At 48.2% G+C, this 23,342-nt stretch overlaps 3 protein-coding genes and 1 long non-coding RNA gene across 10 annotated transcripts in view; 1 reads left to right on the forward strand and 3 right to left on the reverse strand.

Moving 5' to 3' along the window:
- Positions 1-4,025, reverse strand: part of Mfhas1 (multifunctional ROCO family signaling regulator 1) — an 86,125-nt gene extending 82,100 nt beyond the window's left edge. For all 7 annotated transcript variants that reach the window (XM_048456583.3, XM_085680809.2, XM_087901066.1 and 4 more), the window contains exon 1: positions 715-4,025. In XM_048456583.3, coding sequence (XP_048312540.3) covers positions 715-3,700 — 2,986 coding nt within the window. In that variant the 5' untranslated portion in view covers positions 3,701-4,025. The remainder of the gene's footprint in view (positions 1-714) is intronic.
- Positions 4,023-11,134, forward strand: LOC125414513 (uncharacterized). Its single transcript, XM_085680537.2, has 5 exons — positions 4,023-4,423; positions 4,654-4,720; positions 7,133-7,255; positions 8,493-8,551; positions 10,924-11,134. Exons 1-3 carry the CDS (start codon positions 4,024-4,026, stop codon positions 7,188-7,190), a joined length of 525 nt encoding a protein of 174 aa, XP_085536663.2. The 5' UTR covers position 4,023; the 3' UTR covers positions 7,191-7,255; positions 8,493-8,551; positions 10,924-11,134.
- A 1,011-nt stretch (positions 11,135-12,145) lies between these two features.
- On the reverse strand, positions 12,146-20,796 carry LOC146890586 (uncharacterized). The gene is made up of 2 exons (XR_014998634.2): positions 20,661-20,796; positions 12,146-12,668 (listed from the first exon to the last, which is right to left on the reverse strand). It is a non-coding gene; the product is annotated as an uncharacterized LOC146890586 (long non-coding RNA).
- Positions 18,796-19,400, reverse strand: LOC148118341 (ferritin light chain 1-like). Its single transcript, XM_087900963.1, has one exon. The coding sequence runs from the start codon at positions 19,348-19,350 to the stop codon at positions 18,820-18,822; it is 531 nt and encodes a 176-aa protein (XP_087757089.1). The 5' UTR covers positions 19,351-19,400; the 3' UTR covers positions 18,796-18,819.
- Positions 20,797-23,342: the final 2,546 nt, after the last annotated feature.

Below are 23,342 nucleotides of genomic sequence, written 5' to 3' on the forward strand. Positions count from 1 at the left end.
CTCGTTTTCCCTTTCATTACTTACGAACCACCATTGGAAAGTCCCATTCACCAGGGGAACGTATCTGACAACGTCTATGAAACTCAAATATCGCCAGGAAATAGTGGAGGAAATCCCCCTCAGAGAAGTGAGCCCGCTCTGTCCTGAGCTGGTCAAGTCTGTACTCTCCAGAGGCAGGCATGCATTAACAGACCACACAGCCATCGCTCACCACGGTTACAGGACATTCTTCAGATGTCTCAAGAAACGCCGGCCCTCACTCTGACTTGCTAGGCTACATCAGGACTTTAAACAAAAGACTGTGACCACCACCGACACAGACTCAAGCTCCTCCCTGGGACAACACGTGTCTGATGACTGTGAGAACCCAGGCTCAGCACAGGGCTAATGTCACCCTCCTCCCAGCTTCTGTGCCGATCACCTGGGATTTCCCGCTACAAACGGTGGCTACAAACGGTGGCCGACTTTCAAAGAATAATAAAGGAGACTTGGATATGTTTTAAGCTGGGTGGTATGAGACTCCCTGTTAGAAGAAAATGACTCTTGCCATTGCGTTTCACGTTGCTTTGACAACTGTCACAGCCTCCCTGGATCCACCTGTGAGAGCCTAGGAGGCTGCAGAAGCATCCCCCCCCCCCACATGAGAAACAAATGTCCCCAAAAAACGCAATGTAACACGAACCACCAGTGAAGCCCAACACCCGCTCCACCTACCTGGGAAAGCGTGTGGATTGGGGGACCCTCTCTTAAGGCACTTAGAACAGAGGATGTGCACAGTGTAGTGTAGTCCAGGCCATTCCTGAAGTAGGACATTCAGTTCCTCTACCAGAGGGGTGATGGCTTGCCATGCGGTCCATATATTTGGTAACGATGCGTGGCTAGCGATGGACAGGGTGTCCGGCTGCAGGACCCCCTTGGCAGGTCTGTAGCTCACCACCACTGGGACTTTCCCTCGATATGCAAAGATCTGAAACTTCCCATCCGACCTGTGCACCACATGGCTGTTGATCTGGACACTGTAGCGTGCAAACAATCCAGGTGGAAAGGTAAAGGGGAAACTATACTCGATCTGCAACTGTTCGGCCACAAAAGATTGCCCAGCTAGGTTGGTCCCATTGATCCAGGCCTCTGCGTGGGGCACCTCGTTCTGCACGTAGCATGGGAACTTGTACCAAGCTGTGGAGCCGTTCAAAGGCTTGCCTTTGGGTTTATTGAGGCAGTAACAGAGCCCCATCTTCTCCAATAGCTCCAGGAGAAGCTGCAAGTCCTGCTGGGCCTGGACATGAGGCTTAAGCAGCAGTCGGATGACATGGGCTGGCAGGAGCCCATGCAGCAGAAAGCCTTCCACATAATGATGAAGCTGGGTGGCCCGGAGTGGGTCCTGACCCGAGGTGGGCACTGCTATGGTGGGGAAACTCTCCCCGTCACCCTCGCCCTCTCCATTGGTCCCTAGGAGCAGCTTATGCAGCAGCAAAGAAGCATCCCTCTGGAAAAAGACATTGAGGATGTCAATGAGGCGGGTGAGGTTGTGGAAGACGTGCTCCTTGAGGGCCGGGCTATCCTCGAAATAGAGTAGCTTGCCGCTCTCGTGCAGGTAGGAGAGGGCACTCTGCAGTCGGTCCTCCGTCAGGCCCGCCTGCAGACCCAGGCGGGCCGAGTCCCACCAGCTTAGCCACAGTCGCTGTGCCTGAGGTGGCTGGAAGTGCAGTTCCTCGAGCACCTGCCAGGATCGAGGCAGGACTCTGTGTAAGTTGGGGAAGATCTCTCGGTGCTCAGCGACAGACAGCAGCTTGTCGCGAAGGCGTTGCAATTGGTGGGGGTCCCTGCAGCTAACAGGCAACACGGGGGAGAGGATCTGCAGCCGGTGGTTGAGCAGGTACTGAAAATGGGCCTTGCGCCTCCGAAGGTTCTTGTCTGAAACACCGTAGTAGGCTGCATGGGGGCTGGCAGAGCGCAGCTCAAAGTCCCGAGCCAGGGCCTCGTCCACCACCTTGGCTAGATGGCTTAGGCCCTCTGCATCGTGTTTCTCCTGTAGAGCGATCTGGCGGTGAATGTCCAGACACTTTTCCTCAAGCTCCCGCTCCCCGCACAGGTCCGCGTGGGTGCCCACAATGCACACCACAGCGTGAGGCACCCGGGCCCCCACCCGGTGCAAGAAGGTGCCCACAGCAGTAGGAAAGCAGCGAGGTTCATAGGTGGCCAAGTTGACCACCAGCACATACAGGGCTCCTGGGGAGAGGAAAAAAGGCTGTATCACCTCATAGCTTTCATCACCGGCTAAGTCATACACAATGAACCGCAGGCCCCGGGAAGCATCCGCAGTCCAGCTGGTCACCTCGATGCCCTTGCTCCCAAGGGGAGGGAAGAGTAGGTAGCTCTTCTCCTTGTCCCCTCCTCCTTGATCTCCCTCCACTTTGTCCTCAGTGAGGCAGTGCCTGAGCAGGGTCTTCCCTGCAGCCTTGTGGCCCATTAGGAGCAGCTTGAGGCGGGGCTGCACAGCTGGCTGGGAATGAGCCAATTCCTTCTGGTAGGCTGCGATGTAAGGGATCCCCTTCATGCAGACTTCGTAAGGGGGCTGAATCAGTGGGTTGTCCTTGATTTTCCACAAGCCTACCCGGGAGAGCTGGCCAAAGTTGTCGGGCAGAACAGCGATCTGGTTGCCCTGAAGCACCAGCTCCTCCAGGCCGGTCAGCTCCACAATGGAGTCTGGCAAGTAGCGGATGCGGTTATTATCCAGCCACAGGGTGAGAAGCCGGCCCAGCCCGGCGATAAGGGATGGCACTGAGGTGAGCTGGTTGCGACTAAGATAGAGCTCCTCCAGACCAGCCAGGGGCAGCAGCGCAGCAGGAAACTCCTCAAAGAGGTTGGAAGAGAGGTTGAGCATCTTGAGTCTTTGCAGGCGGCTGAATTCGGGGGGCAGAGCCTGCAGCCCGTTGTTGTCTAACATGAGGCTTTCTAAACTGGCCAGCTCACAGAAGCCGCTGGGCAAGGTGCCAAGCTCGGCCCCACTAAGCCAGAGAATCTTGAGGGCACGCAGGGCACTGATATCCTCAGGTAGGCCTCGCAGCCGGTTGCTGGATACGTCCAGCTCCTCCAGGGCAGTCAGCTGCAACAGCTGCCTGGGAAAGGCGGTGAGTTGGTTGTGGTCCACGTCGAGGGTGCGCAGGTGGTTGAGGCAGGAGAAGGAATCTGGCAGATGCGCTAGCCGGTTGAAGCTGACATCCAGCTCCTCCAGGTGGGCGAGGGCACCCAGTTGGACAGGCAGAGCTGGCAGCTGGTTGTGGCTCAAGTTGAGTTTGCGTAGCTCCCTTAGGGCGCTCACCACCTCGGCACCCAGGACTGTCAGCCGGTTGTGGCTCACGTCCAGCTCCGTAAGGTGATGGCCTAGCTCCGCCACCGCAGGGGGCAGCCGGGCAAAGCGGTTCCTGCGCAAGACCAAGACGCGAAGGCTGCCCAGAGCCGACCCCAGACCTTCAGGCACATCCTCCAGGCCGTTGTTCCCCAGGTTCAGCACCTCAATGTCCCCGATGTTGGCCGGCAGCACCAGCTGGGGGGCGTCTGGGGAGTCGAGTGCGTCGCCTCCGGCCCCTGGGCAGCTGAGTGTGAGCTGGCGCAGGTTGCTCCGCAGCTTCCTGGCGCGCAGGGCGGCGTCCCGCCACAGTCTCACCGTCTTCAGGTTGCCACTGTCCTTGTCAGCCATGGCGGGGCCCCGCGCCGACAACCCTCACGCCGGCACCGGAGCCCGCAGCTGCATGCCGCGCTGCACCCCAGCCGGCGCCCGGGCCCTCGCGCTCCCGCTGCTCCCGAGCCACCACCCCTGCGCGGCCGGCGGCCGTGGGTCCTAGCGCAGTCAGCGATCGGGTGCCCGCAGCTGGGGGGCGGCGGCGACGCGGGCAGCTCTGGGGGGCTCCCGGCAAGCGGCGCGGAGCTGGGCTGCGGCCGCGCAGCGCGGCTCGCATTCTCCGTGCTCCCGGGCCATGGGCGCGCCGGGCAGCAGGGCCGCCGCCCGCCGCGCCGCGGAGGATGCCTGCTCCTCTTCCAGCTCCGGCCGCTTCGCTGTGTCTTGGTAACCGACTCCAGCCCCGCTACCCTCGCAGCGGCGGCCCGGAGGCCGGCGGAGTCGCCTCCGCTAACAGCAGGAGGAGGGCAGCGCTCGGCTCCGCTGCCGGCATGCTGCGGGCGCAGGGCCGGGGCGCGCCGGGGGTGGCGGCGTCTCCTTGTCTCCGTTTCCCCGCGGCTCGGGCGGGAGCGCGAGCGCCGCGTCCCCGGCGCTGGGAGGGCGCGATCGGAAAGCTACAGCGCCGCCCGGTGGAGCGGCCCCCACGTGACCGGCGGAGGCGCTGCTGGTTCCCGGCACCGCCCCGGGGGCGGGAGTTGCAAGCGAGCGCAAACCGAGAGGCTTGGGGGCGCCGGACTTGGTGGGGTTAGTGGTGTGGACCTTGTCCCTCTGTGAGGCTCACCTTATGCGATTCTCAAGGCTGTGTGGGACTCTGGGGTCTCTGGGTTGGGTTCCCCTGCATCGGGTTCTTTGTTGGCTGTGGTTCTCTAAGGATTTCTTATTCATTCCTAAAGCGTAGGAGTTAGCTGGCTTCCTTACTCATTCTTACTCACTTTCCATTCCCTGCACCCTGCATCCACATCATTGGGGAACAGACGGAAAGGAGGGACCCGGTGTCAAAGGGGCTTCGAACGAGACGGTGGTTAAACCAAAGGCAGACAGGTGAGAGTCGACAACCTCTAATCCATTTGATAAGTAGTTATTGGGGCCCATGTGTGCTGGGTCTACTAAAGCCTAGTTTTCAACTCCCCTCGTTTGAGCCGGCACCTCTCTGGCCTGCTGTGGGTGTTTGCGGGTCGGAAGCAAAGCAAAGTGTCGTATCTGGGCTATTCCATTTAGTGTCACAACCGCATGAAACATGCTACATCATGAATCCGACATTCTTGTTGCTCTGGAGAGTCAAGAAAATGACGGTAGTTCTTTTCGCTGTGTTCAGCTTGGGTTTGTTTCCATTGAAAGGAGTTGGTCTAATAGCATATCCATCCTAAAAAATCTCCTCCGAACTTATCGAAGCCTTGAAACCCTGCTCACAGTTGGCTTTTCTAAGGAGCCATTGGCGATTAATGGCTGGTTGAAAAGGACAGTCACTTTCATTGAGGGCACGGCCACTGATAGGTTACAAAGGCTCAGCAGTTGGCCCCACACCTTGAAATAAGGGCAGCTATTTGGATTCAATATGATTCTAGAAAGCGAGAACCCAAAGAAAGGGAGAGTGAGAGAGGAAAAGAAAATCATGAAGTTAGGAGGGAAATGAGGGGGGGATCTGGGAGTTAAATGGGGAAACTAGCTATGATCAATACTCACTGTGTCCATGTATAAAATTCTCGACGAATAAATACAAGGGAGTTTTTAAGTAATCAAATAGTTCTCACCCTCGGGGATTTCAATTAAATTGATTAAATTCACTGCTTACCATACTCCAGCTTTACTACATATGCATAGACATTCAAGGGTTATTCATGTTCAGTGCTTTGTTTCTTCAAAAAAGAGAAACAGACAGAACATCCACCCCATTGATGACTACAAGTCCTGGGCGAGCATCCTGTACTAAGAGTGCTCCCAGGGTTAGTCTTGGATACCTCAGGTAAAATCAGTAATTTAACTGTCCATATTTATCTGCATTCACCCTGAAGGACTTCCTGGGAAATTAAACACTCAAGAACTCCAGTATTCTCTTGGAGATGGGGTGTGTGTGTGTGTGTGTGTGTGTGTGTTCTAAATCATGGATGCTGACCCTTTGGTTTTTCATGGAGGTAGGAAGGGCCTCAAAGACATTAAGCAATCTCTAATCCATCAGTAAATATTGGGAAGTTTGCTGACTCCACAGGTGAGGTGGTTGAGCACACCCTGGCCTACTCTGTTCTTGAGTGTCAGCTCTGAATCTTCCACTTTTAACAAACGGAATAAGCTGAAGTTCTGCCTGAGGAGGAAACCCAGGCAAGACCTCGGTGCCCTACTGCATCTTAAATAGGTCCACCTTAGTTCTAAAGTGCTTTAGGTTGCATCTAGAAAGCCCTTCCTAAACAGTTGCCATCAAAAAATTAGTACCTTGTACCCTTCCATTATAAGTATCTTCAGAAAACTCTTCTCCCTTCATCATTAGATAATCTGTTTAGCTCATAGAGGGAGCTGAGTGGGATCCAGCCAGTCAGCTGTTAGCTGTGCCCCTCCCAAGCCTGGTATAAATGAGCTGAGTGAGTCTGCCTGCAAGGAACTATTCTCTACTTGCAAAGTGTTTCAAGATCCCCTTGGCTAGAAAGGCTCCCCCACTGCCCGTAACCCACGCCCCACCACCCTGAGAGTAGGAGCCCAGGGTGTGTGGCAGACACGCGAGATAAAGTGTCTTCCTGGAGCAAAGTCACTACTGAGGAAGTTTGGGAGAAGCCTGTTCCAGAGTCCCCTGAAGCTATGTGTGGTAGTGCAAGCCTGTTGCTCCTGCAGCCTCAGGGCCTAAACCAAGACGATTTAAAGTGTGAAGCCAACTTTGGCTACAAACGTGCTTCAGATAAAGAAGAGAACGGAGTTCTTTGAAAGCCAGTCTACTGAAAACTAAAATGGTAAATCAGGAGAAAGAATATTTTAGATAACAGAAGGAAAAGGGAGAGGGAGAGAAGGAAAAGCAAGGGACAGAGGGACGGAGGAAGGGTGGGAACTCTGTTATATATAACTTCTGCACAGACACCCAGCCTGGTCTACTGAGCCCATGCTCCAATTCCAAGTGGTTAATTTTCTGATGTGCCAAGGGGACATGCCCCCTTCACCTTCTAGAACATTTTAGGTATGAAAGAACTTAATTGTCAGGTGTTGGCAGCTTCCAACATAAATGGGAGTACTGTAGTTTGGGTCTTGGATGTCCCCAAAGACCCCCATACTAAAGGTTTTGGTTCTAGCCTGGCACTATTGAGGGGTGGCCGAAACATTTTGTAATGACATCTTATTAGAGGAAGCTGGGTCCTTAGGACTGTGTCCTCAAAGAAAATCCCTTCCAATCTCTCTCTCCCACTCTCTCCCCCTCCCTCTCTCCCTCCCTCCCTCCCTCCCTCCCTCCCTCTCTCTCTTTCTCTCTCTCACCAGCTTCCATGAAGCAAGTACCCTCCTGCCACGTGCTCCCCTCTCTGATGTCCTGCCCTGAAGAGAGCACAAAATCCAGCAGTGCCCGTTGTTCTTGGAATGAACCAGAATAAAGTTATTCCTTTTGTAAGTTGATCATGGCAGCAATCAGTGATAATAATTGAAAGTTGAGTAGCGCCAATTAGACAAGGCAGTGCTTTGTGGTCCTTCAAAAGAGATCAATCATGAGCTCACCCTGAGGCCTATGGGGATGTGTGCACATGGGGCATCACCAGCTGTGTGCCCACGTGGCTATCACAGGTGGATGGAGCCCAAGGTTAGGGCTAGCAGGAGCCACATCTGCTAGCATGAAGTAGCACATGTATATCCTTCAGCATGTGGAATATGGGCCTATAGTGCTACCTCCACATCCTGCAATGGCAAGCCTCTTCTTGCTCCCTTTTCCTAACTCAAATGTCTGCTTGACAAAGGAAGACTCTGTCAGAAGTTCTCTTACCTTGGATGTTTGATGTCATGGATCCAACCCATGAACGATCTAAAACCTTCCAAGTGTAGGCCTTTTTATTTAACTTGTCTCTCTGCCTCTGACACTGTTAGCTCTGGAGCAGCTGCCCTGTGAGTACAATAGCATCCCATGCATGGAGCCTTGGCCTAGAGTTTGGAGCATACAGTCTTTTCAGGGGTAGAAAGTGTGTGTGTGTGTGTGTGTGTGTGTGTGTGTGTGTGTGTGTGTGTGTGTGTGTGTGTAAGGCAATGTCTTGAGCTAGGCTGTCAAAATGTGCCTAAGGTGCCAGGAGCATTCTGGGTATCCCAGGTAAAGGTCTCCATTTACATAGCATGTTGTTATCCCTAACTAAGACCAGTCACAAACTCCAGTTGAGCGTTCTCATCTTTGAGCTTTGGTCCATCTTCAGCATAGTTAACTCTCCTCCGTCTTGACAAATTTCCCGCTTGCTCGGACTCACACCCAGATTGGTCTCATTGCCATCCTTGTCGACCTGGTCCTCTCCACTAGCCCCATCTCCAGCACGTCACCGGGCTTGCTCTCCCAAAGGTCACGTCACCCTGTCCTTCCCTGCGAAGACCCATTATTGATATGGGAAACTTCCTTTGTACACCGGATTCTTCCTTGGTCTGTAGGGTGTTTGGTGTTGTATTACACTTTGGGTTTACTTAAAAGAAAAAAGAAAAGAACCCTATCAGCATTAATTATTTCCTCCCAGGGATCAAGTCTGCAATTGGAGTACATGCTACCGAATGACTGAAAATGCAGGGACCACTGATGGGGATTTCCTGAGATAGTGACAGTTTTTTAGGAGAGAACTTGCCCCCTGACCTTTTCTGTTTACATTATTTTATCTAGATTAAGAGGCATGATTCTAAAGATCAGTGAAGCATACTCTATCATGGAATTTTAATTTGGTAAGTGCAATTCACCTTTTTGTTGAAGTGACCTAATGTTCCAGTTCACACAATACTACGGGTTTCCCACAATGAGAGACAGTCTGGGCTCAGAACCAGGCAGCCCTGGGAACTGAGTACAGCTTCTTCACCTACTGGCTCTTTAAAAGGAGCTTTTTTTTTTCTTTTGCTCTTCTTTTAGGCTTTCAGAGTTCCAGAAAACACTGTGTCCCAGAAATTCAGCTCCTTCACTTCATCCAGCCGCGTTAGGCTCGCAAAACAGTGTGCTGATTTCATTCACTTAGCAGCTTTGGAGTTTGAAAGTAAAAATCCTCGTGGCCAGAGGCTGTGACTAGCTCTGGTTCTGACTAACCTTGGAATATAGAAAGGTCTTAAAGGGAAATTCAGTCATCAATGAACCCAGCAGCGCTAATGTCAACCAGGGCTGGGTTACTACACTTCACAGGAAGGTGACCTTGAGCTCTGTAAACGGAGGTTGCACATTTGTTTCCCGGCCACCCAGACCCAAACAATCACACAAGAACTACGTTAATTACAACACTGTTTGGCTGGTGGCTTGGGTGTATTTCTAGCTAGCTCTTACAACTTAAATTAACCCATTTCTATTCATTTGTGTATCACCATGAGGTTGTGGTGTTCTTCTTCGGTAGCTTCATGGCATCTTCCTGACTCTGCCTTCTTTCTTTCTCTGTGTTTGAATTTCCCACCTGGATTTACTCTGCTAACATTGGCAGAAATAGCTTTATTCATTAACCAATAAAAGCAACACAGAAGGATATTCCACATCAGAACTCTCTCTCAGAGTCTGGGAAGGTTGACTACTGTGTCTCTTTGGAGTAAGCTTAGAACCTTTTAGAATGATAGCCCTTTACCTATTCCTTTCCCTCTTTCTGTTCTTCCTTGGACGGCCTCCATTTCTGGAAAGCCAAATTAAAAAGGAGATGGTCTATTCAAAATCATGGAGGTGATTTTATCTGTGCTATCTTAAGCCAGATAGGAAGTAGTAGTGTTACAAAATGCTGGCTATGTCTAAAATTACAAGACAGAAGAAGCATGGGGCCCTGGCCCGCTGTCCCTGGTGAAGGCAAGAGTCTTCAAGGTACGACAGCTTGAGTAGAAATGTCCACTGTGGTGATGTGGGATTCCCCTCTGTATGCTGTAAATATCATTGGCTAATAAAGAAGCTGCTTTCGGCCAATGGCTTAACAGAATATAGCCAGGCTGGAAAAGATACATAGTGAGAGAGTAGGTGGAGTCAAGAAGATGCCATTGGCTGCCAGAGAAGAAGGAAACCAGCTGCCAGATCGAGCCTTCCTGATAGGCCACAGCCTCGTGGTGATTCACAGATTAATAGAAATTGATTGATTTAAGATGTAAGAGTTAGCCAGGAATATGCCTAAACTATTGGCCAAACAGTGTTGTAATTAGTATAGTTTCTGTGTGATTATTCGGGTCTGAGTGGCCAAGGACAAACGAGCAGTCTCCACCAACACTGTGGCCCTCATTTCATAGCTAGAAATGAAGGCAAAGATGGTTGACTCATGTCATTGTGCCCCAATAACTGCAACATCCCAGAGTAACTGCCAGTTATAGGAGCTGAGGTATATTAAGAATTTCAATGTCCTCAGATGATTAATGTTTTTCTTCCGTTCTTGCCCTATACAGGTATGTGAAGGCAATTGTATACACACACACACACACTTCAATGTCTGCAAGGCATGATTTTATGTTCTCCTCACTCTGTATTTCATCTAATTCTCACAATCTCCCTGAGTAGTAACTCTTCATATTACCCCAGAAATGAAAGCAGAGCCATGGAACGGTAGAATCCAGACTCAAAATAGGATGGAGTGCAACACTCACATAGCTGGTCCCTTTGGTTGAAGGTTTGGGGAGATGGATGTGACCAGTCTGGGTCCATGAGAGCTGACCGTGTTTGAAGTCAAAGAGTAGTAAGACCAGGTGCAGAGGAGAGCTGGCATTGGCTCCAGGGGCCACTGTACTGGGTTCTTTCAGATAAATTAGAAGAACACCACTCTGGGCAGGCAGAAATCCCTTAAACCAAAAGTTTCCCCAAACCCCGGGTCAGAGCTTAACATTCGGTACCACTGCTGCAAGAGAAGAATATGTGGTCTCTGCTAGCTGTTATTTGATTGGTTTCACACAGACGAGGGTCTATAGAACATGCATCTCAATTAAAAGGCAGTTCATAGTCTATATTTTGCTAAGAATATTTTTCAAGTACTAATTGATCAAGCCAAGATTGAATGCAAAGATCAGACATCTTTTTGTGTTAATTTTTTTTTTTTAATCTCGCCCTTTCTTCCCTCCAAACGTAATAAATCTGCCTTGGATGTGCCATCTGGTTTCAGTGCAAGCCAGTTCCCATCAGCACTGGGGAAGTAGCCCATGCCTCATCACCTGTCTGCAAACAGGGAGCAGAAACAATGCAATCGAGATGCCAGCTTCTCCAGAGGGCAAAGGCAAATGGCGCCAATATGTCTACTGTTTGTTCTTTCCCTGGGTCTACAGAAAACAAATTTTATCTTGGAATGAGCAACATTAAACTGAACATTGGCTTTCTTTCTGTTTTTTGGTCAAGTGGGAACACAGACTCCCGGCGGAGAGAATAAACAACGATGTACTTTTGGCATCTGTTGGCAGTACCTTCAGCTAAGGATATTTGGCAGGGGTTAGCTGATTTCCCTGGAGGCCAAAGGATTTATCACATTGTCACCTGAAATTCCAGAACTTTCTCGGGGGCTGTGTAAGGGTATATCCTCTCCACCACCACATTTACTGGTTACACACCAGTTCCAGTCCCAGTCCTGCCGCGGGGTTCCTCTTCCCGAGAAAAAGAAGGCAAATTGGCCCAGAGAAAAATGAACTGAAAACACTCTTGGAGTAGCTGTGGCAAATGAAGCTGGCTATAGTTCACTTGGCGCTTTTCGGTGAAGTATGTGGAGGAGGGGGGATGGAAATACTGCAAGAGAAGCGCTGAGCCTGCTTTGTGCCAGGGGCTAAAGGTGGGACGGGGAATTCTCAGCAGGCTTTATACAGGCATGCGCAAGGCACGGTGAGCAGGACTCTCAGCAGACCTCACAGTTATCCCCCAGTCAGAAAAGTCAGTCTGCCTTTAGCTTCCACTTACTCCCTCCAAGGGCGGTATGTGTGTGGCACACGAACCCTACACAGCTCTCTTACGGATTTAGTGATGTATCTGAAATTGTGTGAGATTTGCTGACAGTGAGTCAGATGGATGCTTTAAGATTTTACTTCAACAGGTACAGTTTTTCCAAACATATCCCACTAAAAAGAGTAACATACCTAACTTATAAATGGATCTCACATTTATAATAGCAAGCCTTTCTTTTTGAGCCTTGTTATTTTAATATTTAAGACTTGTTTTAGCTGGTTAGTGGTGGCGCATGCCTTTAATCCCAACACTCAGGAGGCAGAGGCAGGTGGATCTCTGTAGGTTCAAGGTCAGCCTGGTCTATAGAGTGAGTTCCAGGACAATCAAGATTGTTACACAGAGAAACCCTGTCTTGAAAAACTAAAAGGAAAAAAAGAAAAAAGAAAAACAGACTTAACTCTGGTCTCTTGCGGGGTAGTCCACACTTGTATTTTTCAGGGTTCTCTAGAGAAACAGAGCAGATACAAACATGACCATGGCAACTCTTATAAAGAAAACGTTGAATTGAGGGTGGATGGCTTACAGTTTTCAGATGTTCAGTCCGTTATCATCATGGCAGGGTGGTGGTGTGCAGGCAGGCATATTGTTGGAGCTGAGAGTGCTACATCTTGCAGGCAACAGGAAGTCAACTGGCAGTCACACTGAGGGAAGCTTGAGCAAAAGAGACCTCAAAGCCCACCCCCACAATGACATACTTCCTCCAACAAGGTCACACCTCCTAATAGGGCCACTCCCTTTGGGGGTCATTTCTTTTCAAACCACATTTCACTCCCTGACCCTCAAAGGCTTATAGATTTAACAATGAAAAAAAATTATTCAGTCTGATTTCAAAAGTCCCCATAAGTCTATAACAGTCTCAAACTTGTTTCAAAGTCCAAAGACTCTTCTGAGATGCGTGGTAATCTTTTAACTGCAATCCCCCTGTAAAAATCAAAAGAAGAAAGCAAATCACATACCTCCAACATATAGTGGCACAGTATATACATTATCACTCCAAAACACAGGGAAGGGAGCATAATGAGGAAATGCTGAACCAAAGCAAGACCGAAAACTGGGCAAACCCCAAACTCTGCAGCTCCGTGTCTGATGTCAAAATGCTCTTCAGATTTCCAACTTTGTTCAACTCTGTTGACTGAAACATACGTCTTTCTCTTGGACTGGCTCCACTCCCTGTTAGCAGCTCTCCTTGGCAGGTATCCCAGCTCTGGCATCTTTAACATACTGAGTTCTCCAAGGCAATCTAGGCTTCAACTTCACAGCTTCACGTAATGGCCTAATAGGTCTCCATTCAGGGACACCGCTGACACATGTCTGGCCTCCGCAGCTTTATTTAGGTAGGGAAGCAAATTCCATAGCCCATTTCTTCTATCCTTAACCCTAAAGCCAGAACCATGTGGCCAAAGCTGCTAACTTCTGCTGCTTACTGGTGCTGGAACATGGCCCCCTTATTTAATTACATCTTCACCAGCTTTCTGTCCTTCACTGCCTAAGCTTGGCTATCCTGAAACTTGCTCTGTAGACCAAACTGGCCTCAGACTCAGAGATCTGTCAGCCTCTGCCTTAAAAGTTCTGGTATGCCCCACCACAACTGGCTCTAAACTTCCCTTTAGACCTTTTCCCAAGTTGGAAACTTAGCTTGCTCTGAGGTCACCACTCCTATATTTGATTTCTTAATTCCTTTATCTCCTTGAACAGAGAATACAGCTCTAATCCTCTACCTGATGCACTTTTCTCCTCAAAATTTTCATTTTTTTTTATTTACCCTGCTCAGCTTGCTCTTTGTCATTATAATTCTTCATTAGAGTTGCCACTAAAAAACCACATGGCAGAGTCTATACTCGGCTGTTTTGAGATTTCTTCTGCCAACAAAATTAATCCAAAACTCTTCACTTTAGCCTCAGGTAGACTCTTTGGACAAAGGCAAAATGCAGCCACTTTCTTCACCAAAACATTACAAGAATGATCTATAGGGAACATACTAAAATTATTCTCCGTTGAAATCTCTTGAGAGAGCCCCTGACAGTTCAGATAATTCTTAGTACCCCTGTCTCCCATGCTCCTACTAGTATGGCCCCGTAAGCAGTGCTTAAAGCAATTCATTGCTTTCCTAACCCAAAGTTCAAATTCTCCAAACAAGCACACAGGTCTATCACATAGAGTTTTCATTCCTGTGAAGAGACACCATGACCACAGCAACTCATATGAAGAAAGCAATTCATTGAGGAGGCTCACTTACAGTCTCAAAGGTTCAATCTATTATCATTATGATAGGGAGTATGGCAGTATGCAGGCAGATGTGATGCTGGAGCTGAGAGTGCTACATCTTACAGGCAATAGGAAGTTGACTGACAGTCACAGTGAGGGAAACTAGAGAAAAAGAGACCTCAAAGTCTGTCCCCACAATGTGTTACATTTGTTTATGCTGTGGAACATTTGTTTAAAAATGCAAAAATACGTTGCATTTGTTTAATTCTGTGAAGCTGTGTTACTTTGCCTATCTAAAATAACTGATTGGTCTAATAAAGAGCTAACTCCCCAATATCAAGGCAGGAGAAAGGATAGGCAGGGCTGGCAGATAGAGAGAATAAATAGGAGGAGAGAACTGGGAGGGGGGCAAAGGGAGCAAGATAGGACAAGGAGAGGAGGACATCAGAGGCCAGTCACCCAGCTACACAGCAAGTCACAAAAAAAAAAAAGAAAGGAAATAGCAATAGAGAAAAGCCCAGAGGCAAAAGATAGATGAGGTAATTTAAGATAAGAAAAGCTGGCTAGAAACAAACCAAGCTAAGGCTGGGTGTTTACACAAAAGAGTAAGATTCCATGTGTGATTGATTTGGGACCTGGTGGAGCGCCCCCCCCCCAAAAAAGGTCTAAAAGAGTAAAGCAACCAACAATAACATTCAAGGGCATGGGACTGGTATTGGCTTGGCTCTGCTGAGAGCACTGTGGTGGCTGGCATCAGTGGTTGGGGGATATGTGAGATGGAGAGGTGATGTAGTCAGATGGGAATCAGAGCAACTAAGCAGTGGCCAGGTTTGTTCTTTTCTGTATTGTTTGGTTTGTTCTCTTTCTGTGGCACTAGAGGTTAAACCCAGGGTCTCGCACATGCATACATATTTGTCAAGATCTCTGTCACTGAGCTATATTCCTACCCCTTTGGTGTGTGTGTGTGTGTGTGTGTGTGTGTGTGTGTGTGTGTGTGTGTGTATAAGTACATGACTGGGATGTAGCTCAGTTAGTAGATCATTTGTCTAACATGTATGAAGCCCTAGGTTTGCTCCCTAACACTGCATAAACCACTGGGGTGGTGCATGTCTGTAATCCCAGTACATGGGAAATAGAGGCAAGAACATCAGGAGTTAAAGATCAAGTTCAAGGTCATTCTCAGCTTAAGCAAGTTCAAGGTCAGCATGAGCTATACAAAGATGTATCTTACATTAAAAAAAATTGAAGGGAGGGAAAGAACTACAAAAATTGAAAAAAAAAAGTGAGGCAAGTTTGTGTTTGTTGTCCAGGATGCTGTGAACTCACTGTTACCCAGGCAGGCCTTGAACTTGCCCTCCTCCTGCTCCACCCTTCTATGTTGCTGGGAACACAGGCTGTCCCACTGGCCCAGCAGGCTTGTTCATTTATAACAACCTCTTGTGAGAACTAATTCAGAGTCCAGTAAGAGCTACCTTAATTTTTACCCAAGATCCAGCTCTCTCTCTCAGTGGGAGTAGAGACCTCCCACTGGGCCTGGCTGGATGGCTTAGTGGTTAAAATCACTGGCTGCTCTTTTGGAGAACCCAGATTCAAATCCCAGCACTCACAGGGTAGCTTACAACCGCGTATAGCTCCAGTTTTAGGGGATCTGACGTGCTCTTCTAACACTAGCAGACACTGCACACATGGTACACCAACATATATACAGACAAAACACCGACACACATACGATAATGATGATGACCTCACATAAGATCAAGCTCCTAAAGATCCACCAAACCTTATTATGGCCACAATAAAACTCAAATTCATTCCAGGCTATCTCTTGTCACAGGAACTATTGGGGACATATCAAACCCTAGCAGAAGCCATAGTTAGTCTACTAAATTGCCATCAATTTTCAAACACCCAGTGTTCATGGGAGAATAGGCAAGGAGGGCACATTCATATATTGTACGTGGGAGTACAAGTTAATATAGCCACATAGAAAATATGAGTAATAGATGGCAAAAAGTCTAAAACACATCTTAAAAAGAGAGATGTATTCAAGGATCTACACACAACATCATTCGTTGGAGAAAAAATGAAGACACCCTGACTGTTAACAGCAGAGTAAGGGTTAAATAGACACCAGTTTGGAACCGTGATAGAGCTGTTTTCCAGAAGGTTCCTCTGTAGATCAGCCAGTGGAGGACACAAGCCTCGCAGGCATAAAGCCCTGGGTTTCGTTCCCAGCATCACATTAAAAACAAAAAGGATTTCTAGGAAAATTTAATAACTTTAAAAAAAAATCTGTCCTGTAACATGTGTTGAAAATATCAAGATGCAGTTTTCATATAACACATGACCATATTTTATCTAAAATGGGAACATGGGCAATTATATTATATATGAGTAGTCAGAGAAAGAAGCCTGGAAAAGCATGCATCAAATGTCACTTTCATTTCTGCTTATTGGAATTATGTCAATTCTATTTCTTCCTTTCCTGTACTTCACAATTTCTGTACTAGGCACGATCTTCATCATCAGGATAATTTATGTCCTAAAAGAAAGGCATATGAGTCTGGAGAGATGGCTCAGTGGTTAAGAGCACCGACTACTTCTCCCGGTCACCTGGGTTCAATTCTTAGCACCCTGATGGCAGCTCACAACTGTATCACTCCAGTTCTAGGGCCTATTAGATGCCTTCTCCTAGCTTCCTGCAGGAGCTTCATGCATGGGGTGCACAGACATACACGCAGGCAAAACACTCATGCACATAAAATAAGATTTTTTTAATTTTTAAGAAATATGTGCAATAACACATATGTTTTGGGTAGTCACCAAAATCTCTTGTTCGTGCGATGACACATTTTCTGTATTTGCGGTCATTGGAGAGTAAACGTGTTCACAGGGAAATCTCTGTCTTCCTGGAATATCAACCGAAGCTTCCTCCTTGGCCTTAACATGGCCCTTCACCAGCATGTGCAGTTTATCCAAGCTAATTGCTGGAACTCATAAAATTGGGGGTTTTTTAAATACATTTCAACAATGTCAGGAATCCAGTTGCTTAGGATTACAATACAAAACATTTCCAGAACTCTGGCTTCTAGCTGGAAGGGCCAAAAAAAAAAAAAAAAAAGGAAGCAGATGATGAAGGATGATGAAGTCCTCCAAATGCTGCGTTTGCTTAATGTTAATCCTGCCAGACGCTTTGGCCCTGTGTCTGCTTCAGCAAGGCTATTTAAGAGATTCCAGGTCTCTCCAGCATCTCCATGGTGCTCTGCTGAGCTGTCTTGGAGCAGTATGTAAAGGCATGGTGGTCAAGTGTCACAGCAGGTAGGGTTCGGGGCTAGGACCCATAGCATACTCTATCATACCTGTGTCTGGTGTTTGAACAGAACACAGTGCTTAAAGGCTTGCCGAAGTTACCAGACACATGTTAGCAAAGGACCCCATATGTGAGCATATGAGGCTCTATCTGAAGCGGACGGGCAGGACACATTTTGGTGGAGGGGGCCTCTCACATCAATCCACTGAAGTTAAGTGAAATCTGGTTAGACGTTTCATAACCAGGGTAAGGAACAGAGAGCAGATGGGACAGTTCTTGTCTTACACGTGTGAGGTCCTGGATTTAGCCCCAACGATTTAAAAATGGCAACAAAAATAACCCCACCAATACACAGAAGAAGTTTCATAACTGATATTAAAGATTACTTTGTCCTACGATGAACTCTCCATCCTGCCTTACTCTGCAGCACCTCCAGACACCATGCCTCTCAGTTCCAACCACGATAAAGGAAGGAGTTAAATGACGTCCGCATCTGTTTAAAAATCAATTGATTTTTTTTAAAGCTTAACCATCAAGTTACATGTCCTTATCATGGCCAGCACGATATCTTGAAATACATATACTTGGTAGGAGGGTTAGATGGTGCCGATTACCTCTCAAAATTATTATTTCTGTGGCAAGAGTGCACTGCATTATGGGTAAGCATGCTGTGCAGCTCTCATCTCCGGTTCATCTGTCCTACCTACCTGTGAGTATGTGTCCTTTGGCCAACCTCTCCTGACATCAGATTCTTAACCTGAATCCTGAATGTGTGCGTCAGAGGACGCATGGACAGAAAAAAAAATATGAAGCAGAATGACACACCATTTTTCGAGGGAAAAGATCCAGGGTTTTTATTGGCTTCTCCATTTACAAACTCAAGACCCTATGTGTGGAGGGCCACAACCACATTCTCCAGTGCTTCAAGGGACAAAGGTAGAGATTGACCTCTGTGACCTCAAGGTGTGGTGGTACACGCCTTTAGTCCTGATACCTGGGAGGCAGAGGCAGATTGATCTCTGTGACCTCAAGGTGTGGTAGTACACACCTTTGGTCCCAATGCCTGGGAGGCAGAGACAGGCAGATCTCTGTGAGTTCAAGGTGATGTAGCACACGCCTTTAATCCCAGCGCACGTGCTTGGTAACTCTCTACTGCTGCGTCCCTGCCTACTTCCGAGGCATCACCTGGGATAATGGGCAGCGGACCAATCCAAGAGTGACACGTCAGAAGCGAGGACTGTTTCCTTTATAAGGGCTGGGTTCCCCTCATTCTGGGTCTCCGCTTTGGAAGCTGATGCTCTCCCTCTCAAGACGCCTTAAAGCTTTACTGCAGAAGAATCCTAAGTGCCCCGCGTCGTTCTTGCTGGCGATCATGGAATTCCTCAAACTTTTTTTTTTTTCTGTTTCAAAAGGCTTTATTTTTGACTTGGTCTAAGACTTGAGAGGGGCTCCAGGGCGTTACAAAGCTGCCTAGTGGCTTCTTGAGAGGTCCGGGTGAAGGTCCTGAGGCTGGCTGGTGCAGAGCAGAGGTGGGAGACCCTCGGAAGGAGAGGCCCCCTAGTCATGCTTCAGAGTGAGCCGCTCAAAGAGGTACTCGCCCAGAGATGCCTGGGGCCCAAAAGTCAACCTGCGGAGGTTGGTCAGGTGGTTGCCCATCTTCTTGATGACCTTGACCTCCTCATCCAGGAAATGGTTTTCAAGGAAGTCACAGAGATGAGGATCTGTGCGAGCAGAGCCCAGGGAATGAAGATCCAAGAGGGCCTGGTTCAAGTTCTTCTCCAAGGCCAGGGCAGCTTCCATGGCCTCCTGGGTTTTACCCCACTCATCTTGAGATGGCTTCTGCACATCCTGAAAGAGCGCACGGCCTCCGCGATCGTTCTGCAACTTGAGGAGACGCTCGGCACCCTCGCGCTTCTCCTTGGCCAATTCACGGAAGAAGTGGCCTACACCCTCCAGAGCCACGTCATCCCGATCAAAATAGTAGCCCAGCGAGAGGTAGGTGTAGGAGGCCCGCAGGTGCAGGTTGACCAGGCGGTTCACGGCAGCCTCCACTTCGGTGGAATAATTCTGACGAACCTGGGAAGTCATGGCTGAGACGCAGTCTGGAGCTACGCGCAAAAAGATGGTGCTGGCTGGTCCTGGGAGCTGAAGGCGGTGAGGAGATGGTCCCGGAGGCTGCGACTGGAGATGAGGAGCGGTGGAAGCTAACAAAGGGAGGCCCCGGGTCTGTTCCGTCCAAACACTGTTGAAGCAAGACACAGATCCACGGGATCTCTGACGGCTGCTCAATTCCTCAAACTTTAAATCCCATCTGACATCACCGTTGCATGATGCTTCACGCTTGTGTATTTTGAATGCCGTTTTTACCTGATTAGAGAATTTTATTCTATACCGTGTTTGGGGTTTGTAAAGATGTCAGTGGGTATGGCTGGCTGGACTCCAGGGTGATGTGAAAGCTATGTTTCCTTCTGCAACTCCAAGGGCTTTCTGTGAAAGTGGTTTCTATATCTGCACCCACATCAGCCAGAAAAATGCAAAAAAAAAAAAAACCCACCCCAAATTACTGAACTAGACCACTTATATGTCAATGAAAAGAATTTTGCAATAGTGTGAAATTAGTCATATTTGAATTTTGTATTTGATACTTTTTTGGTTTTTATTTGTTTTGTTTTGTTTTTTTGAGACAGAGTTTCTCTGTGTAACAGCTCTGACTGTCTTGGAACTCATTTTGTAGACCAGAATGGCCACAACTCCCAGAAATCTGCCTGCCTCTGCCTCCTGAGTACTGGAATGAAAGGAGAGTGCTACCACTGCCCGTCATACACAGTACATTTTAAAAATAATTAGACCAGTGGTTCTCAACCTTCCTAATGCTTCAGATTCAACCCTTTAGTACAGTTCCTCATGTTGTGCTGACTCCCCCAACGATAAAATCATTTTGTTTCTATTTTATAGCTGTAATTTTGCTGTGAACCTGAGATGTAGGCTATTTGATATGCGACCCTCAAAGGGGTTGTGAGCCACAGGTTGAGAACCACTGAATTAGATGACTGTATTTCGTGTTGTCAGCATAATATTTTGAGGCTGATCTTGGTCCGTTATTTCTAAAGTAGGCCGGCCATCATTCTAGCCCTCAGGAGGCAAAGGACAGCAGGACAGCCTAGTCTACATAGCAGGTTCTAGGCCCGTCAGGGAGACATAGATAAACCTTGTCTCAGACAAACAAAAGAGTAGACTGGAAAGATGAGGGGCAATCAGAGAAAATATACTTCCAAGATGCAAGCCTCTCAACACGTAAGTAACCTGACCGTAATGAATTCAGAGTGGTCAGATTACCCCTGCCTGCTTAGTATCAATAATGCAAAACACCTATTCACACGCACCTGCCAGATACGTACCTATAAGGCGCTTTCAAGAGAGGACGTCAGGAAGGACTCACTAGTGTGAGCATGCAGCGCGGAGTTGCTTTAGGTGATGACTAAGATGAATTGAGAAATGATGCCTGGGAGCGCATACCCAGACACTGTCTGTGCCTAGAAGCTGAGTCAGTGTATTGGCTCCTGTTTCCTGGCCAGCCTTGATGAGCAAGAGACTGTCCCTTTCCTGCTGGATACTCGGCCACGAGGAACAAGAGAGAGAGGTACCACACCCACAAAACCAAACAGCCTAGCCCTGCAACTGTGGAGAGCTGTTTATTTTTGTTTTGAAGTGGTCCATGTTGGGCGGGAGAGACGGTTCAGTGTGTGGGAGCTCGGGATGCTCTTCCAGGGGACGGAGGAGTGATTCTCAGCACCCATGTAACGGCTCACACCTCTCTGTAATTCCAGCCCCAGGGGCATTCTAGCCTCCAAGGGTACTAGGCATGCCCAGGAAGGCAGAACATTCATGCAGTTAAAATAAATAACTTTTACATGGTATATCTTAAGCCAAGGTTGGTATATCTTAAGCCAAGGCTGATAAACCCATCTGCTAGAGAGGTTGAGGCAGGAGGAGCACAGACTCAAATCCTGCTGGACTGCAGAGTGAGTTCAAGGCTGGTTGCCTGAGCAACTTAGCAAGACAGATGCAAAATAAACGAAAATGAAGTCAAGAAGGCCAAGAGGTCAAAAGAAACAGGAGAAGTGGATTGAGGCCGTAGCTCAGCAACACAATGTTTGCTTAGAATGTGTGGCTCCCATTGCTGGAGACAAACAAACAAACAAACAAAAAGAAGAAAGAGCAGGGCTGTCACAGCGCTTCTGTCCAACCTCTGACAAAGAGCTGAGTTTCAGTGCTGGGATCTGGGCTCACACAGCTCTTTGGCTTTTGGACAGCATCGTGCCACAGGCTTTGCCTGCGTCTTTGCCCCCAGAGAATTCAGAGAATCCACAAATGAAAACTGAAATAACACAGTTGCAGATAATTTGAAATAATGGGATGAACACAGCAAGGTACTGAACAATGGAATATTGCCTGTGTAAAAGGACATTTTGACCTGGGCATGGTGGTGGCCCATACCTGCAATCCTGGCACTCGGGAGGCGGAATCAGGAGGGTTCCAAGTCCAAGGCCTGCGTGTGTTACAGAGTGAGGTCAAGCGTTATTTCACAAGAGCCTGTCTCGCAGACTAAAATAAAAGATAAAGTATTCAAGAACCTGGTACAGCAAGGATGAGCCTTGGAAATGTCAGGCCAAGTGAAAAAAGCCAGTCGTAAGAGCACAATTGCTGGGATGGTTCCTATATGCGAGATACTGAGAGTTACCAGGCTCGTACACACAGCATAGCAGGGGGCATCGTGTTCCAGGAGAGGAAGGTAGGCTGGGAGTTAATGTTTAACGGGTGCAGAGACTCGGTGTGAGAGAATCAAAGGTAAGTTCTAGGGATGGATAGTAGCAAGCAATGTTTGCACAGCAGAATCAATGGATTCATTGCCACGGAGTTTCACATTTCAGCACAACTAAATAGGGCGGGAACTGTCACTCAGTTGGTAGTATACAACTAATGGATGAGCAGGCAGGAATCCCCGGGTTTACAGTCAGCATCCGATACACACCTGGTGTGGCGGCACGTGCCTATAATCCCAGCACTTGGGAGGCAGCAGTAGGAGGATCTGAAGTTCAATGTCATTTAAAAAAAATATTGATTTATTGATGCATTGGTGTTTCTCTGGCATGTGTGTCTGTGTAAGGGTATTGCATCCCCTGGAATAGTTGTGAGATGCCACGGGGTTGCTGGGAATTGAACCTGAAGGCCCCAGAGGAACTGCCTGTGCTCTTAACCATGAAGGCAACTCTCCAGCCCCTCAATGTCATTCTTAAGTATGTGAGGAATCTAAGGCTAGCCTGGACTTATGAGAACCCTGTCTCAAAGAAGAAACTGTTAAAAAAAAAAAAGTGCTTTTGAAAAATTACCAGCTATAGCTCAACGGATAGTGTTCCAGTATAGCCTACCAAAAGCCCCGGGTTCCATCCTGCACCTTCTAAATCAGGATAGTGGTACACAGGCCACCGCAGTGGTAAAATCAGGCAGACTGGGAGTTCAAGGTGATCCTCAGCCTCAACCAGTTTCTGACCTACCTAGGGTACATGAGTCCCTGCCTTAAACATAGTTTAGAAAAGAAGAAAAGGGGAGGGAGGAAGAAAGAGAGGAAGGGAAGGGGGAGGAAAGGGGGGTAAAAGGAGAGAACAAGAGAGAAATCATGAGATGATCAGGAACCATAACTAAATGCGCCTCGATGCGGCATATGTTTAAGGGCTCTGTCTTTTACTAGTTCTTAGTGAAATCTCTGTGGGTAAACCTGGTGCTCCCGGATAACTGGGTGAGGAATGACAGGGACAGACTGAACCAGACGAAGTGACAAATGTCAAGAGAGAAACGAGGAGACGTTCATCTGTAGCAATGACTCTTGGAAGTAAGTTAGCCCTTTCTTCTGCTTGTCATAACTTACGTGGAAATCTACAAACTTAAAAGTCTCACAGGGGAAAGCCCGGCCGGTTGAAACAGCAGGTGACTGGGTCACTGTAAATGCTCTTTCAAGAGTGAAGTCTTCAGTGTGAATCAGGTAGGCCACAAAGTTACTACCTCAACAGGGAGATGTGATC

Source organism: Myodes glareolus, chromosome 23, assembly GCF_982192425.1.
Source record: "Myodes glareolus chromosome 23, mMyoGla1.1, whole genome shotgun sequence".
NCBI lineage: Eukaryota > Metazoa > Chordata > Mammalia > Rodentia > Cricetidae > Myodes > Myodes glareolus.